Source organism: Chrysemys picta, chromosome 6 (assembly GCF_011386835.1).
Source record: "Chrysemys picta bellii isolate R12L10 chromosome 6, ASM1138683v2, whole genome shotgun sequence".
Lineage (NCBI taxonomy): Eukaryota > Metazoa > Chordata > Testudines > Emydidae > Chrysemys > Chrysemys picta.
The window spans coordinates 43,972,772-43,990,241 of NC_088796.1; the positions used below are offsets into that span (position 1 = coordinate 43,972,772).

A 17,470-nucleotide genomic window follows, 5' to 3' on the forward strand; every position below is an offset into this window, starting at 1 on the left:
AAGATGTAGATGTTACCTAGTTCCATAAAGGGGTGAAAAAATAAATGCATAATTTTTTCAGTGTCTCTTTAATTATCCACAGATGCAACAGTGTAGTGATAATACAAACACTCAGAAATTTAGCATCTCAGCAGCCTGACATAGAAGTGCCTTACAGGTGTAAGAGTTAAATTTTGCCATCAGCAGTTGAGAATATGATCGAAATGGAAGGCTAATGGTACATAAATATCTTAGGAACTAAACGGTGTTGATTGTATCTCCTCCACTTTTTAAAACAATCTCAGATAAAACAAGTGTTCAAATAAATATCCTTTATTAAAGAAAAAAATCATTTTTAAGCACCAAAACTGTGAGTATGTTGTTACATCGCATGTACAAGAAAAAGGTGATTTCAGTACTTTGTGTACAGGTTTAACTTTGATAGTAAAAACATGAAATACACAGAATAATTATAATTACAGAAAAGTTGCACTAAAGAAAGAGAGCAAAAGGCAAACAGTCAAACCAATATTTTTTTTCTTTTTAGTTTTCAGGTATTGCTAGAAATGCTCACTTAGTTTTTATTTTTTACACTTGTTGCTTAATACTTTAGAACATTGAGCATTATTAGGTATTGTAAATTTGCAGGAGAAGTTTTATAATACAATGTGCATTTAAAATGTCCATTTAAATATAATTGTGTTAAAGACTTTCTTAAAGCCAACCACAATGTGCTAGTGTTTGATTCTATTCGTAATATTGCACAAAGCTAGTGGATGGTGACTCAGTTTTCCATTTGATTATTTCTTGTTTATTCAACCAAGCTAGAAAGTGTCAGTTTTATTAACCCTTTATTCATGCAAATCTGCAGCTTTCTGCATTTCACCTACTTTGAGGTGCTGCACTTAGAAACACAAGATATCTTGTAAAGTAGGCAGCAACCACAGAAATATGTATGGAGAGGTCACAGTGAGTCTGTCTCTAATCACATACCTCTCCACAATGCATGGATGTGAAGACTTGAAAATCAAGCCACTCTACCAGTAAATTAATTACTGTGGAACCTTTGAATTACCAAGCAGAACGTGAATAAAAACCATGATGAATTATTTAAAAACTTGTTGCTGTGCTTCGTATTTGTTGGGGCCCTACCCACTGAGACAATAAACGAGCAATATGCTCCCAGTCAAGGTTTTTCTTTTAACAGACACCCCCTCGGTTGGTCTTTTCTATCAGCTGTAGGCAGCCTTTCCTCATTCACATAATTATAGGTCTAATAAAGTCATAAATTGGTCATATTCCATATTTAAAGATATCGGAGAATCCACATGGGGGAATGGAAGGAAGACCATTTGGGTAATATTATGAGGCCCAAGGGCACAAGTTTTAGGAGATGTGAATTACAATAAAGTTCTGTAAATCCCAAGTTGCAGATTCACCATGGTCAAAGCCAGGAATTTTGGACGAAGTCGTAACTGAATGGGCCGTGCAAAGCATAATATAACACCACCCACCCCAAAATACATTGGCATACCCAGCCCCCTCCTAAAAATTCTAACTTTTAATACATGATGTTTTAGGCAGCAACTAAATATAAATTCATTTTGTAGGAAAACTTTAAATTACAGTATATTTATAGGATAAAAACAGCCACTGCTGTATTTTACACAGCATTAGATAGCAATACAGGTCAATGTGCTTCACTATACCAAAGAGCACTTTTTAGAATGAACCTACTGTCCGATATACTCCATTAGCGTTCAGTAAATGCAACATGCTCTCTCAATAAGACGCTTCCAGTTCTTACTGCTTCTCTGTAGCATATTGATTCTCTAACATTATACATAGTATCTTGCTTCACGCTTATGGGATCATTACCAGAAATAACACCGGTAAAGTAAGTACATAAGCTTTACAATGAAAACAGCTGCTTAAACTGCAAGTAACCTTAATTTACAGTTACAGTCTTTAAATTCAGTGCAACAAAGGGAATAAAAGAGAACCTTAACTAATGAAAGTTTCTGCTTCCTCGTCTCAATTGGTTGCATTTCAATAAAGAACCGGCTCAGAGTTTGAAGATTTTTGACTTTACAGAACACGATGCTGAAAGGCAAAGTGATTCTTTACAACGAATCTGATGAAGTCTATTGAACCCAAAGTCCCTGATGCAGCCATTGAACAACACAATATCTGATCAAGTTTACTTATTTTACAGCTGTGTGTTGTAGAATACAGGCTGATAAACTTTTTAAAGAAATCTGTAAAGTAACACTTAAAAAAGAGAAACAAAACTTTCATCTATGCTTTAAAACTAAATCACACTCAAAATACGCAAACATAATATGCAAAAGTGAATAAAATAAGAATGTTAGTCATTTTTAATGGATTTGGGGACCACAGTGAGGGAGGTACAGAAATTCAAATAAATGCTAATCCCATTCCTGATCAAAAGACTATTGTTGTTTACCTTTCATTTTTGGTTGCTCTAATAGAAATAAACCATTTTGATTCCTTTTTCTCACTGCTAAATTCTCAGTCCCCAAAGTACAGTATATACTCATGCTTCTTGAATTTATATGTATTTCAGATTGGGAAATTCCAATTCCTTACCTCAGTGAACCCATTTCACTACCAAACAGCTCTATTTTGAATAAACAAGCAAGTTTTTCTGGCATGTAGAATGCGCAAAAGATGAGCAATTGTTGAAGATCAATGGCTAGGAACAGAACAATTCAGCGAATCTGATGTAGTGCATCCATGAAGAGCAAATACTGAAAATCTCTAGTGATCATTTTATGTGCAAGCTTTTTTTCCCTCTTGTACACATGTAAGTATTAATGCCAGCCCCATAGTGATGGTTGCCATGGTCTCTCAAGTGCAGAACTGTTCAATAAACCTACTGTCAGTTACAGATGTGCCAAACTAGCAAGGATTGTCAATTTCTCTAACTCTTGTGAAAGTAGTTGGACTTTCCCCATATAACTTCTATTGCAATACTAGTATAAATCATCATCTAAAAGCACTGGGAGTATTTTTATGCATGGAATTTTAAATGGCTATTAAATTGAAGAACTGTTTGAAACTGTGACATCCAGTAACTACTTTAGATTCAAATCTGATTTTTAATATTCTCTAGAAAACACACACCTTCTTTCCTTTTTAAAGTTGCAGTTTGAATTTGATATAAACTGTTATGCTCAGCACAGCAGCTATCTTTTCTGTGCATGTGCATAAAATATGATATTCCTATGAATAAGCAATGTATACACACTCAGTCAGGAATCTAATATTTTAACTAAATATAAGTCTATCAAGGACAGGTTTATTTTTAATCATGAACAAGTTTTCAAGGCAAAGTTGACAAATCATATGTAGATAAACCTGAGAACTCTGTAGTACAACACAGTATAGGGCTATTTAAACATCTCCCTATAAATTTGTGGATAATAAATGTAGTGTAAGGGGAAGGAACATTATTCCTGTTTTTCAAATTACACTATTCATCCCCCACAACTCAAAAATTTTGCCAGTGTTTTATGCACACTGTCCAATTTGCACTTTGGTTTCTTTCAGCAAGAAAAACTGGACATACTTGATGTCACACCATTGCTGTTGGTCTAACCCTCAGCTTCACATACAGTATATCATCCTAATTTGCAGATACTTCTGTTTTGTGCTACAGCTAAAAATTCATACACTGGACCCAGTTTATAGTGTAATGTAATCTGGAATATGGATGCCTGTACACCATCGGCACACAAACTACTTACGTTTATGATCTATGCTAAATGATTACATATGATAAATTTTGAAATGATTAGTTAGATGTAAAACCATAGAAATAAACTGGGAAGAAACTTAGGTTGTCAGGTCCTTGACAAGCTAATGATGGATGTATCATAGAACTGATGCTCTGTCCAAGAAAGATGCTGCCCCAAAAGCTGATACCTGAAGCAAAACTGGTATCATTTCTGAAAAATGCTGCTCATAAGCATTCCTTTTGAAAATGTTTCACTAAACATTATAAATAAGTCAAAAAAAATCAAGAAAAATGCCTATCAATGCCAAGTATAGAGTGGCAAATTATCTTTCAAAACATGACAGATCTTTATTATTCAGGACAATAATTGTAGAACAGCCTAAAGGTTCCAAGATGTGAGGTTCATTTTGGTTATGTAACCTATTGCCAAGGTACGTATTCTTGCTCCCACAACTATTTTAAGAAGAACTGTTATAAAAGTTAAAGAGGAATATGTACTCCATTACACAACAGTAGCAATTCATGCATCTGCTTCTAAATGAAAATGAGTACAGTCATTTGTCCTTCATAAAATGAATACTGAACAAAAATACAATTTTGTAAAAGGAAAGGGGTGGTGTGTCTCTCAAACAGTACGTAAAATTTTAATAAAAATAAAACGCTGGTCAAGACTTTCATATAACTTGAGCGTTTCTCAACTAACGAACATTACATGGAGCCTTTAACATAGTACAAGATTACTTCGAACTCTGTATAAGATGTACCTCTAAGTACTCTGGCATTATAAAACTAGCTGCCCGCAGCTATTAGTCATGCAGTTTAGGATTATTTCTTTTTAAGTTCTCACTGTATTGAAAACTGTACCCTCCCCTCCTTTAGAGCCACATACAGCCAGCATTAAATGGAAGTGTAGTTTTCAGCCAAACAGGCTGTTAGGTATGATGTACAATTTTTTGTAGCTACTAAAGGAAATATTAACTACTAACAGAGAAGCATAACTTCCATAACTGGTGTTAATATGCTTAAGTCCTGCATTTCCTTAAATAAGAAAGTAAAGAAAGTTGCTTACAGTAATCAAACAAGAACAGTTCAAGCTAACAGAGAAAAATAATTTTAAGTATTATCAAATTACAAAATATTGCTTCTTATAACAAATTTGTATGTATGGTATAACTATTAACTCAGTTCATCTCACCTAAATATTACTGTTTAAAAGAGCATGGAAAATCTACTTTTAAAATATAGGGTGCAAGATTATATATGACCTTCTAAAAAGGTGCTGCAATATGCCATGTTAAGTGTACCATATTGTAAACACATACATTCTTAAATACATGTATTCCACTGTTATGGTACTTAGACTGTACAGCCATCTGTTGTTATTTTTCATACTAACATACATTTCTTTGCAGTGAGAAGAATAACTAAAGAGATCTTAGTTGCATCTCTATCTGAATTTTAGCTATTGTGGTACAGCTATTAAATGTGTTTTTCAAGCAGATGATATTTTCAGTGCACTGAAAAGTAGGTTTCCTAGCTGTCCTGATGTTTCAGCTGCATCCCCCAGTAGCTTTATCAATGCAGCATTCTTCCCACTTAAAATGTTCCCTCACTTAACTGGCCATATATACTAACGCAAATGTAAAAAGTGCTTAAAGAATTGAGAAAACATCCTGAAGACCCTTTTCTCATTACAGTTATATAAAATGCATATCTAAACAACTCAGCTTTTTGTCCAACCTTGCACTTCTGGACTGAATAAAAAAAAATCTGAAAAAAAAAAATCAATGTTTCACGTTTTTTCACATAATCATTTGCCAAAGGAAGCCTTTTTCTACTATGCAGCTGATGGTCAAAATTGCTGGCTTTGAATTTTCTGAAATGAAGAGGAAGATTGATCTCCAGCTATGGGGTATTTTTTGTTGTTGTTGTTTTCCTTTCTTCAGTGGCTGCTAGTCACCTGTGTAAAAAACAAAACAACACAAAGAATAACTGAAAAACATAATTTAATCTCAACTGTACAAATCCCCTCCATTAAATGCATTAAGCAGCATTTTTAAACAGTTAGATTCTTCCTAATTCCAGTGTTTTAGAGCCATCATAGTGGCTCCTAACAAGCCCAGCAACCAGTGTATGGGGCACAGCCAGGGCTTCACTGTGCCCTCTTGGGGTTATTAGCAGCCAACACACATTAGAGCACAGTCAGGCTGCTCTAAATTGCTACAGGGGACTGCACTATCACATAGCTAACCCCAAATCAAGGTAGTCTAGAAAAATCTTAGTCACCCCATCCCTGAGTTGCTCTGGGCATTCCTTGGTCTCAGTTGAGAATCTGGGCTCTTATGTTATTACAGCATTTGACTGATGATTCAAGTCAACACAAACTTCTTTAACATAGACTATGCAATTTTAAAATGAAAAGTGTAAAGGATCTAAAACTTCCAACTGGCTATTTTCTGAGTATCAACAATTTTCTGTGCACCACTGCATCTTCTGGTAGTGATTCAAATGAATGCAGCTGACTCATGTATTGTCTTGTGAGATTTAGAAATTATAGGGAAGACATCAATGGAAAAAATTTAGTTTCAGAAGCTAACCCATATAACAGGTAGTTGGAACCTGTGACAGACCAGATTTAATCTTTCATGTGTTGTTTCACTCTGAATATTTATAACTTTTTCAAATTACAATCTCATCTATAGGACTTCTAAAATAAGTTCTTGTGAAAGTATACAAGGGTTGCTAAAATGCTTAAAATAGTGAATGGATATTCCACTTTTGCCTTTCATTATGGCATAAGCATACAATTAACAGAGGATTATACTCCATGCAAGGAAGTATAAATTAAATGGTTCAGAAAGTGCAAGAGGGGGGACATTTTTTTTTTAAAGGGACAGTTTGTGTGATTTAAGGTTTTAGAAACAGGTAATTATTTGAAGACAAAGAAAATATGAATGAGAAATGGAAGTTTCAACTCCCCTCTTAGTGAGTTAGTCTGAGGCGAACACTACATTTTAAAACTAGTAGAGAAACCAAACATTCCACTTTAAATTCTCAGTTTTACAATTCACATGCCTTCTCTTAAAACGTGTATAAATGCTAATTTCCCCTCAAAATTCAAGAAAAAAGCAATACTCCTTTCACTCCACCCTCTCCACAGCTCCCAAATAGGTCACCTTTCTTTTTTATCATACCTTATTTTATAAGCCCCCTGGGACAAGGACTTAGTCTTTGTTTGAAAACACATGCATTTTTAAGACTCTATGAGTAATAAATTAGGATAAAATATCTCTCTCTCTCTCTCAGGGCAATCTATGAAGTACTTATAAACATTGTTACTAGGGCTGTCAAGCATTTAAAAAAATTAATGATTAATCACACTATTAATAATAGAATACCTTTTATTTAAATATTTGTGGAGGTTTTCTACGTTTTCAAATATATTGATTTCAATTACAACACAAAATACAAAGTGTAAGTGCTCAATTTATATTTATTTTTATTACAAATATTTGCACCATAAAAGACAAAAGAAAGAGTATTTTAATTCACCTAATCCAAATACTGTAATGCAATCTCTTTATGATGAAAATTGAACTTACACCCTACAAGTCCAATCAGTCCTACTTCTTGTTCAGCCAATCACTCAGACAAACAACTTTGTTTACATTTGCAGAAGATAATGCTGACTGCTTCTTGTTTACAATGTCACCTGAAAATGAAAACAGGTATTTGGATAGCACTGTTGTAGCCGGCGTTGCAAGATATTTACATGCCAGATGGGATATTCATATATCCCTTGATGCTTCAACCATCATTCCAGAAGACATGCGTCCATGCTGATGACGGGTTCTGCATGATAACAATCCAAAGCAGTACGGACCAATGCATGTTCGTTTTCATCATCTAAGTCAGATGCCACCAGCAGAAGGTTGATTTTATTTTTTGGTGGTTTGGATTCTGTAGTTTCTACATCAGTGTTGCTCTTTTAAGACTTCTGAAAGCATGCTTTACACCTCGTCCCTCTCAGATTTTGGGAGGCACTTCAGATTCTTAAATCTTGGGTCAAGTACTGTAGCTATCTTTAGAAATTTCACATTGATATCTTCTTTGCATTTTGTCAAATTTGCAGAGAAAGTGTTCTTAAAATGAACAACGTGCTAGGTCATCATCTGAGACTGCTATAACATGAAATATATGGCAGAATGCGGGTAAAACCATGGAGCAGGAGACATACAATTCTCCCCCAAGAAGTTCAGTCACAAATATAATTAACCTTTTTTTTTTTTTAAACAAGCATCATCAATGTGGAAGCATGTCCTCTGGAACGATGGCCAAAGCATGAAGAGGCATATGAATCCTTAGCGCATCTGGCATGTAAATATCTTGCGATGCCAGCTATAACAGTGCCATGCAAGTGCCTGTTCTCACTTTCAGGTGAAATTGTAATTAAGAAGTGGGCAGCATTATCTCCCATAAATGTAAACAAACTTGTTTCTCTTAGCAATTGGCTGAACAAGAAGTAGGACTAGGTGGACTTGTGGGCTCTAAAGTTTTACATTGTTTTGTTTTGGGGTGCAGTTATGTAACAAGAAACCCCTACATTTGTAAGTTGCTCTTTCATGATAAAGAGATTGCACTACAGTATTATGAGGTGAACTGAAAAATACCATTTCTTTTGTTTCATTTTTACAATGCAAGTATTTATAATCAAAAATAATATAAAGTGGTCACTGTATACTTTGTATTCTATAACTGAAATCAATATATTGGAAAATGTGGAAAAAATCCAAAAATATTTAATAAATTTCAATTGGTATTCTATTGTTTAACAGTGTGATTAATCGTGATTAATTTTTTTTGAGTTAATTGCGCGAGTTAACTGTGATTAATCGATAGCCCTAATTGTTACACATCCACTATATTTTTTTCCCCCCAAACCTTTACTGCTATTTGGAATTATAACTAAGTTATCCGTATTGGAGGAAAGAAAGCATTTACAAACCATTTTACCATCTTCCTTATAAGGAAGAGACGTATCCAAGATCAACCAAAGGGACACCTTTCTACCAAGTCAGCTCAGATTTTATTCTAATTTATCACGGACTGAATTTTTCTTAGTGAGGGCAATTCTTTTAAAATTGTTTTATCCTCAGACTGTAGTTATAAAGGGAAATCCCTTTATCCTCATTGTATACATTGAGTAAACTGTTATTCATTCATTGCTTATTTTCCCTTTTAGTTAATTCTTTTCTTTACCATGTATTGTATTAATTTAAAGATACTTTCTCTATTTCAAACATATAAACTATCAGATTTAGCCTTAAGGCTTTTGAAATATTAATTACAGTATAAAATTTAGCTTATACAGATTTAAGTGAAGATGATTGTTTCATAATATCTGCCAGTATACAATGTATGTCCAATTACAGTATAAAATACCTTCTTGTAATATATTTTGCCCCAGAGATGTAATTTTAATCAACAATGTCATCCTTTTAACAGGTCCTGGCATTAAACTGATTTCCTTGTACTAGAAAACATGCTCTGAAATTTCTGCAGTAGACCATTATTTAAAGTACTAGGTAATTAATTCTGTTAAATCAATTTATACATTCAAATCAAGTAGGGTCATGTCTGTGAAAATAATAGTAATTCAGCAGAATAGTGTTACATATGTTTCAGTCTATATTCAGTCTAATCAGATTATTTCATACAATTCCTCAGCATAGCCTAGTTTTTGTAAGGTGTGTTAGTTTTTAAACACAAACCATTACAAATCTATCAAAAACCTGTCAGTTACAATTACATCCCACTGAAGTATTTTCATGATAACAGAGTGTGGAGGGGGTAGAATGCAAATGCCAAATGTGTGTATAAGTCTCTGCGGAACTTAAGAGTCTAAATTCCATAAGATTCTAAGCACCTTCAACTTACTTACAGTGAGAGTATTTAAAGTTCAGATAATGTTTAGCTTACAAAAGAAGATGGCAACTGGTGCCCTATCAATACCTCAGATTAAAAAAAAGGGAAGGATTTTGAGGAAAGCAGTTTACAATATCCTGAGGTATTAAAAAGTATTCTTCCCAAGAGGAAAACAAGATTCAAAAAGACGCAATTAGGTTTACAAATCTATTACATAAAACCAAATCACTGAAATAGGTTTGGTAAAATGTCTTGGAAGAGTGACAGAAGAATGAACACGCTAAAAAGGTAATTCAGCCCACATCATCATCTTTGATTATAACAATGGCCATAGGAAATCATGAGGGACCCAAACCTGCAATCATTGTGAAGTTAATAATAGTTTTGAGGCAGGTGTCAGATCCTGAGTGATCAACAACTGTAGTGAGAGCCAGGCAGCCCTGCAGATCATACCAGCTTTTGACTGTGCATTCCATCAGCATGCAAGCATATCTGCGCCTTTGGATTTAAGACAGTTTCAAAATTCCTAGCAATAAAGCCGGATCAGGAGAAATACAGTAAAACTAAATCAAATAGATCAACTGATATGGCTCTCTAGTGGCTAATCTACCAGTGAGGTAACTGTTTATTTTCCTTTTTTAAAATTTAGAATAGGATATTAAATTGGCATAACAATTTATTTAATAGCTTTAATTTAGTAAAGATTTGTAATCACAGTAAAATACTACAGGTTGTTTGTTTTGCTGGGCTACCATCTCTTTTTAATACCTGTGGTACTTGCACTAAATTTCATTTCCCAGCTGTGGCAGTGTCCCAAAAGCTCTCAATCTCTGGAGTGCATTACTGCTTAATTATTAACATACAAATGGGGTGTCTTTTACTACCACTATAAGTGGTTTGAATGCAATATGTATTATTTATTCCCTTTAACTCACTATACACCTTGGGAGAGTCCATTTCTAAGAAAGTTTTTGAAATAAGTTCTTTAGAGATCCTTGTGGCTTTCTCCTTGATCTAGATTTACATTTTTATTTACTTATAAATATATTTATTTGAATCTTTTATTTTTTATTTAAATATGGCCATGTTCTATCAGCAGACTTGCTACAGAAATACAGCACTCTGTCAGTCCAGTTTACAGGAGTAGCACAGAAGAATCTGTGTCTTTTGACTACCCCCACAATCTTGAAAATTAAAATTCCTTGGCTATTTCTGCATTGTTCTGAACTCACTAAAACTAGCTATCTTAAGTCTAAGTTCTGTTCTTGTATCACATCTAACTACAATGCCTGGAAATTTGTGGGGTATTTTATGAATAGCAGAGGTGTAAATTATACTGGCATATTTACTGTTTATGATTTAGAAATCTAATCAGACTGTTCACAGATCTGAAAGAAAGCTATCAAAAAGCCACCCACCAAGAAGCCAGACAGACAGGGTAGCCAACAAGATTTCAATATGCTTAGTAGTCAGATCTAATCTTCTTTGACTTGTAATTATTTAGCTTTAAGTGGGAAATACACTGGATTTTTACACATCAGAAGCAATTAGAAAACATTTGACATTAGTAAATGTAGGGGTATATTCAAGAGTGATTTTGTTGCATTATTATTTCTGAAAGTCCTTTTCAGTCTTATAAGGTACAGTCTGGTCAATATACTGAGGTTTAGGTTTTTTGTGAGGACAATTTCTGTCACTGATTTAGCAAAAAAATTTTACAAAAAAAATTTCTGGCAACAGTCCAGAAATATGTTTCTCTTATTATAAATATAACTCCCTTTGAAATGCCAGTGGTTCAGATTAGATATGCACATTTTTACCAGTTTATGTATACTGCATGATTTAGGCACACTCCTAAATCTCCTAGACTTTCTAGCCCAAGCTCAGCAGGTATTCCTAAAAAAGCACCAACAAAATAAAATTTAATTTTTAAAAATATAGGAAATTTACAGGTTAATTTTCCCAGTCTGTGCAAGTCAAACTCTCCTCTTCATCTTCTGATTCAGGTGATGCCTCCTTAATTCTTCGCAGTGCTTCATGGATGCTACGTGTTAAAGGGTCAGTGTCAGGCAGAATTGTAAAAGACTCTCTCAGAACATCTTTCTGCACCTTCTTCAGTTTCACCCCTTTCCTTATCTGTGCCAAGATGTTATTGCTGTCATCTTCATCAGGGAAAGGAGGGAGATTTCTCTGCTCAACCTTTCTTAGGTGAAAACTACCACGCTTCAACGAAGCCAGCACCTCATCCATTGGGGAACTCACTGCAGCAAATCAAAAGACCGAGTTAGTATTAAGTTTAATATATTTACACATTTCAGCATCTTCATTTTTATTTCCTATATGACAAAGGGTAGTTACCACAGCAATTTTGCATCCTAAATAGAGGGAAAACAGTGGTATTTTAGATACCACCATGTAACCGTTGGTAAGTGCTAACTTTCTAATGGTGTTTTTATCTTTTTATTTTTCTTTACTGGCAAGAAGAAATTATATTTATACTGCGAACACTATAATATGACTTCTGAAAACCAAATAACATCAGCATATGGTATACAGTATGGCTACTTTGGCAGGTAAGTTTTCGTGCCTGCAAGACAACAATCAGTTACAAAATCAAAATACATTATGATGTCTATTTCCTGTGGCTGAAAGTCTGATAGTGAGCACATAACTTAACTGACTGGACTGCATACTCTGTGTAATGCAAGCACCAGAGGAGAAACTGAATTCTCAGGACATGCCTGAGGTAGCTAGTTTGTATCCACTGCATGACTTCTACTACAAACCATTGAGGAGTAGCAGATGTGGTCAGCTGCAACAGCATATATTTCCCTCTCTTCCAATCTGAAATGTGGAGGTTTTGGCCAGTGGATTTGCACAGTACTAATCCCAGCCTTCTCAAAACGCCCCCCTCCCCTGTAACTAAAGTAAGTAGAGCAGCAATTTAGCTATGTTAAGGCATAGAGTGCCTTTACAGTCAACCTGCAGCTTTACTCCCCTGTGAAACGAACATGGTATTTCAACTGGATTCTGGCTTTGCAGATTTACAGATTAGGTGGAGGCCAGGATTAATGTGTGTCAAAAAAAACAACAACAAAAAACCAGCACAGTATCTTCAATACAACAATGGGAACTAGCTATGTACCAGCATACCATATCCAAAGTGAAACATTTATCCATAGCTGGAAAACTCTCTCCAATTCTCCTAAGTGTATTGTGGAATACACTTTTATGACATCCTTTGTTATCCATTTGTGGATTTCAACAATCCTGAGTTTGGACAAGCATTTTTATTTACTGATATATTTGCTGTGATGGGGCCCCACAATTGGAAGTGAGAGGTGAAGCTTCCCTGGCAAATCAACATTATAAAGACTCAGCTCTCAGAAGCTACTTAGAAGTTTGGAATGTTAAATAAATCCAATGGGAGATGGATTAGTGGGGAGAGTGCATATGCAGAAGTCAAAGATAGTCTTGGAGAGGAGAAGGTAGATTTATAGTTTTTATATTATGTTACACAATGTAACGTGTGCAATTTGTTTTTATGTTTTTATTGATATTAGGGCTGGAAAACAATTGAAAAATTCTGATTTATCAAGAGATTAAAAAATAATCGCAATTAATAGCAGTTTTAATCACACTATTAAACAATAGCATACCATATATTTAAATATTTTTGGATGTTTTCTACATTTTCAAATATATTGATTTAAATTACAACACAATACAGTGTTCAGTGCTCACTTTATATTATTTTTTATTACAAATATTGCATTGTAAAAGAGGTAAATCAAAGAAATAGTTTTCAGTTCACCTCATACAACTACTGTAGTGCAATCTCATTGTGAAAGTGCAATTTACATAATTTAACTCAAAAATAAAACAATGTAAAACTTTAGAGCCTACAAGTCCACTCAGTCCCCCTTGTTCAGCCAATCGCTAAGACAAACAAGTTCGTTTACATTTTTGGGAGATAATGCTGCCGGCTTGTTATTTACCATGTTACCCGAAAGTGAGAACAGACATTCCCATGGCACTGTTGTAGCCAGCATTGCAAGGTATTTACCTGCCAGGTATGCTAAACATTTGTATGCCCCTTCACGCTTCAACCACTATTCCAGAGGACATGCTTCCATGCTGATGACAGGTTCTGCTCAATAATGATCCAAAGCAGTGTGGACCAACGCATGTTCGTTTTCATCATCTGAGTCAGATGCCACCAACAGAACATTTTCTTTTTTTGGTGGTTCGGGTTCTGTAGTTTCTGAATCGGAATGTTGCTCTTTTAAGACTTCCAATAGCATGTTCCACACCTCATTCTGCTCAGATTTTGGAAGACACTTCAGATTCTTAAACCTTGGATCCAGTGCTATAGCTATCTTTAGAAGTCTCATATTGGTACCTTCTTTGCGTTTTGTCAAATCTACAATGAAAATGTTCTTAACTCAAACAACATATGCTGGATCATCTTCCGAGACTACCATAACACGAAATATATAGCAGAATGCAGGTAAAACCATGGAGCAGGAGACATACAATTCTTCCCGAAGGAATTCAGTCACAAATTGAATTAATGCATTTGCAATGGCGGCTACAACAACATTATCTTCCATAAATGTAAAACTCATTTGTCTTAGAGACTGGCTGAGCAAGAAGTAGTACTCAGTGGACTTGTAGGCTCTAAAGTTTTACATAGGTTTGTTTTTTAGTGCGGTTATGTTAAAAAAAAAAAAAAATCTAAGTTGCATTTTCCTGAGAAAGAGATTACACTACAATAGTTGTATGAGGTGAACTGAAAAATACTGTTTCTTTGGTTTATCTTTTTATATGGCAAATATTTGTAATAAAAAATAATAATATAAAGTGAGCACTGTACACTTTTTATTCTGTGTTGTAACTGAAATCAATATATTTGAAAATACAGAAAAACATCCAAAATATTTATAATACATTTAAATTGATATTCTATTATTGTTTAACAGTGTGATTAAAACAGTGATTAATCATGATTGATTTTTTAAGAGAGTTAATTTGTTTTGAGTTAATTGTGACTGACAGCCCTAGTTTATATATAACTGGATATCAAATTACACATGCAATTAGAGATTGGACTGGTAGCCCCATATTATTAAGGTTGCCTGCTGCTTTCCATTATTAGGTTCTGTTTTCAGTTGCTTATAAACTTTACTAAACCAAGCATTTGGGTTGATAATTTCCATATCGGGTGTCTGCCGCAAGCTCAATTTCTTTGGAAAATTTCACCCAAAATGGTTTAGCTGCTTCTGAGAACAAGACTGAGGCAAAAAACAAAACCTACTGAGCTTTTTGTAAGAAAAGTCTAGCATCGCTATGCTTTGGAGCAGGGACTTGGGTTTTGTGTCAGAGATATGCCTTTTGAAGTCCCTCCTCATCTGTGAAAATCCGCCCAAATTTGGTCAAGCTAGCTCAGATTTTTCTAAAGATAAACACATAAGGGTACATTCTAAGCTTGTCATCTGATCTGCTTATGATGTGTTGAATGGTCTCTCTGCAGTCACAAAAAGGGGAGTCTTTGGTTTTCCACTTGTGCATTAAGGATAGCTGCACCTTTCATGATTGTTCAGGTGCGGATCAGTGTGATCTAAAGTCTGTGTGGAGGGTTGAAATGGGAGGGTGGCTTGTTGAGTCAGTAATACTGTGCTTGTTTGAAATGGTAAATGCAGTCCAGTCACTTTGCCATTCCCTGGCCGGATCCAGAGACATGAGATGGTCAGATGTGATCCATAGTGGTTTTTGCAATTTCAGGTGTTGTTGGGGTATGTTACCTATAACCTGGCTGGATGGGAAGTTCTGGGTAGCCTTTGGCACAATTAAGTTCTTGTGCTGTAGTTCTATCTCAGTGGTTGAAGGTTTGATGTTTGCAAATACTGAAAGCTACAGTAGAGGTGCTGATTTTAAAATTCCCATGATGATTTGCATGGTCTGATTCAGCTGACTACCCACAAATTGAGTATGGCATCTTCTTGTCCACACTTGTGCACAGTACTCAGCAACTGAGTTCACCAAGAGAGGGCTAGAAGCAAAATTTATAACTAATAAGTCCTATGGTGCATATATTGTAACTGCTACACTTCTCTTAGTGAATAACTGACAGCGGTTACAAGCTCTGTCAACTATCATATTTTTCACCGGGTGACACCTGTAAGTGTCTTCAGTGCCGGCCTAGACCAAATGGCACCCCAGGTGAGGAATATCTTCGGCATCCTCCCCTCCACTTGTATACCCACAAGGGCACGGCTGACAACATTTTAGGCGGTTCAAGGAAAATGTAGTTCTCAGGAAGTCTGCAAGGTTCCACAAGATTCTACAAAGGTCCAGAACATTCTAGGGGGTTAGTGAAAAACAAATCCACATACGGAATACCTGAAACATTTTACTTCCATCATTCTGTTTTTCCTTTTGTCACTAACAACAAAAACAGCACCCTGAGCCTGGTACCCCAGGCGATCACTTGCCCCTAAATCTGGCCGGGAGTGTCTTACTAGACCCAATAATGCTCCCGGAGTTTGACCAAAAGTAGCTGAAATATGTTTAAACCTAACTTAAGAGAACTGATCCTATATATACACATTTGTTGTACCTTTGTGTGCCAAGCAGTTTGAATGCATCAGAATGTTGAGGACATTTTCCAAACATTGAAAAAACTGCTTTAAGCTTGACTAATATACTTCAATTGTCCCAAAAGTTTCCTTTCTAGTTTCAGACCGACCACTAGGAATTTCAGGCCAAAAGAAGTTTTTGGAAAAATCCAAAAAGGGAGTTAAAAACAGACAAAGTTACAGAAACTCACAGAATTAACTGCCGAGGCATTAGTGTAATTCCATATTAATACTAAACAAACGTAATTATACTCTTCATTTCACACAGATTTTGCAATCCCTAAAATCAATGTAAAACAGAATTCTAGAGAGTAAGGATCATCCCACCTAGAAATACATTGGTATATTAGACCCCAATCATGCATGGAGTTTCATGTAGGCAGAGCTCTGGGGCACAGCTGACTTCAATAGAAAGCTGCCCAGGTGCATGGGTCTCCACACACGGACATCCTTGCAGGATCAGAGCCTTTGTGTGCTTACAATAGTAGAGAATTTTTTTGTGGATGGTAGAAGTAGTTAAAAGCATCAAGGTAATGGTAATATTCACCTTTGCCACACACCGATCAACCTCAAGAAGAGTCTGTGCTGACATGCCCATGATGTCAGACACCTGACAACACCTTTGTGTCTAGGGAGATTTAGAAGTTCTTGCAACACTACGGAATTTTGACAATGAAGATAATTAAAGATTTGTACCCAAAATGTATAAATTGGTCAAATGCATAAGTTTCATTCAGACTTAACTTACAATCTGTTTGAACTTTACAGATTTGGGTCATGGACAAATCTGGAGAACACTTTTTGAAAACAAAAATGTTTGTCATGTGAGTCAAAAAAAATGGACTGTTGAATCTACTTCAGACTCAAAATATCTTGTGGTCTCATTCACCACAAGAAATTTCAAAAGATTTTTTTTTTTTTTGGAAGGAGTTAGGTGCTTAACAATAAGGATTGCAAATAAAGGCTCCATGGAGTCACTACCATAGCTCTATGCATGAGGCACAAAAGGAGTTTCACTTACATGTGACTACTTCTCAGCACACTTTTAGTTAAGGTTAATTAAATCACAGTATTGGCACAGAGCCAAAAGGGTAGGTATTTTAGAAAACAAACTTTGTTAAATGAAAAGTACATAGTGTGAAATCCTGGCTCTATTTAAGTCAATGGG

The 17,470-nt window shown here is 35.2% G+C and overlaps 1 protein-coding gene across 2 annotated transcripts in view; it reads right to left on the reverse strand.

Annotated features, from left to right (window-relative positions):
• Positions 1-296: 296 nt before the first annotated feature.
• JMY (junction mediating and regulatory protein, p53 cofactor) overlaps positions 297-17,470 on the reverse strand; it is a 142,247-nt gene continuing 125,073 nt past the window's right edge. For both annotated transcript variants that reach the window (XM_005286437.4, XM_008174618.4), the window contains 2 exons: positions 11,615-11,925; positions 297-5,699 (listed from right to left, as the gene is read on the reverse strand). In XM_005286437.4, coding sequence (XP_005286494.3) covers positions 11,618-11,925 — 308 coding nt within the window. In that variant the 3' untranslated portion in view covers positions 297-5,699; positions 11,615-11,617. The remainder of the gene's footprint in view (positions 5,700-11,614; positions 11,926-17,470) is intronic.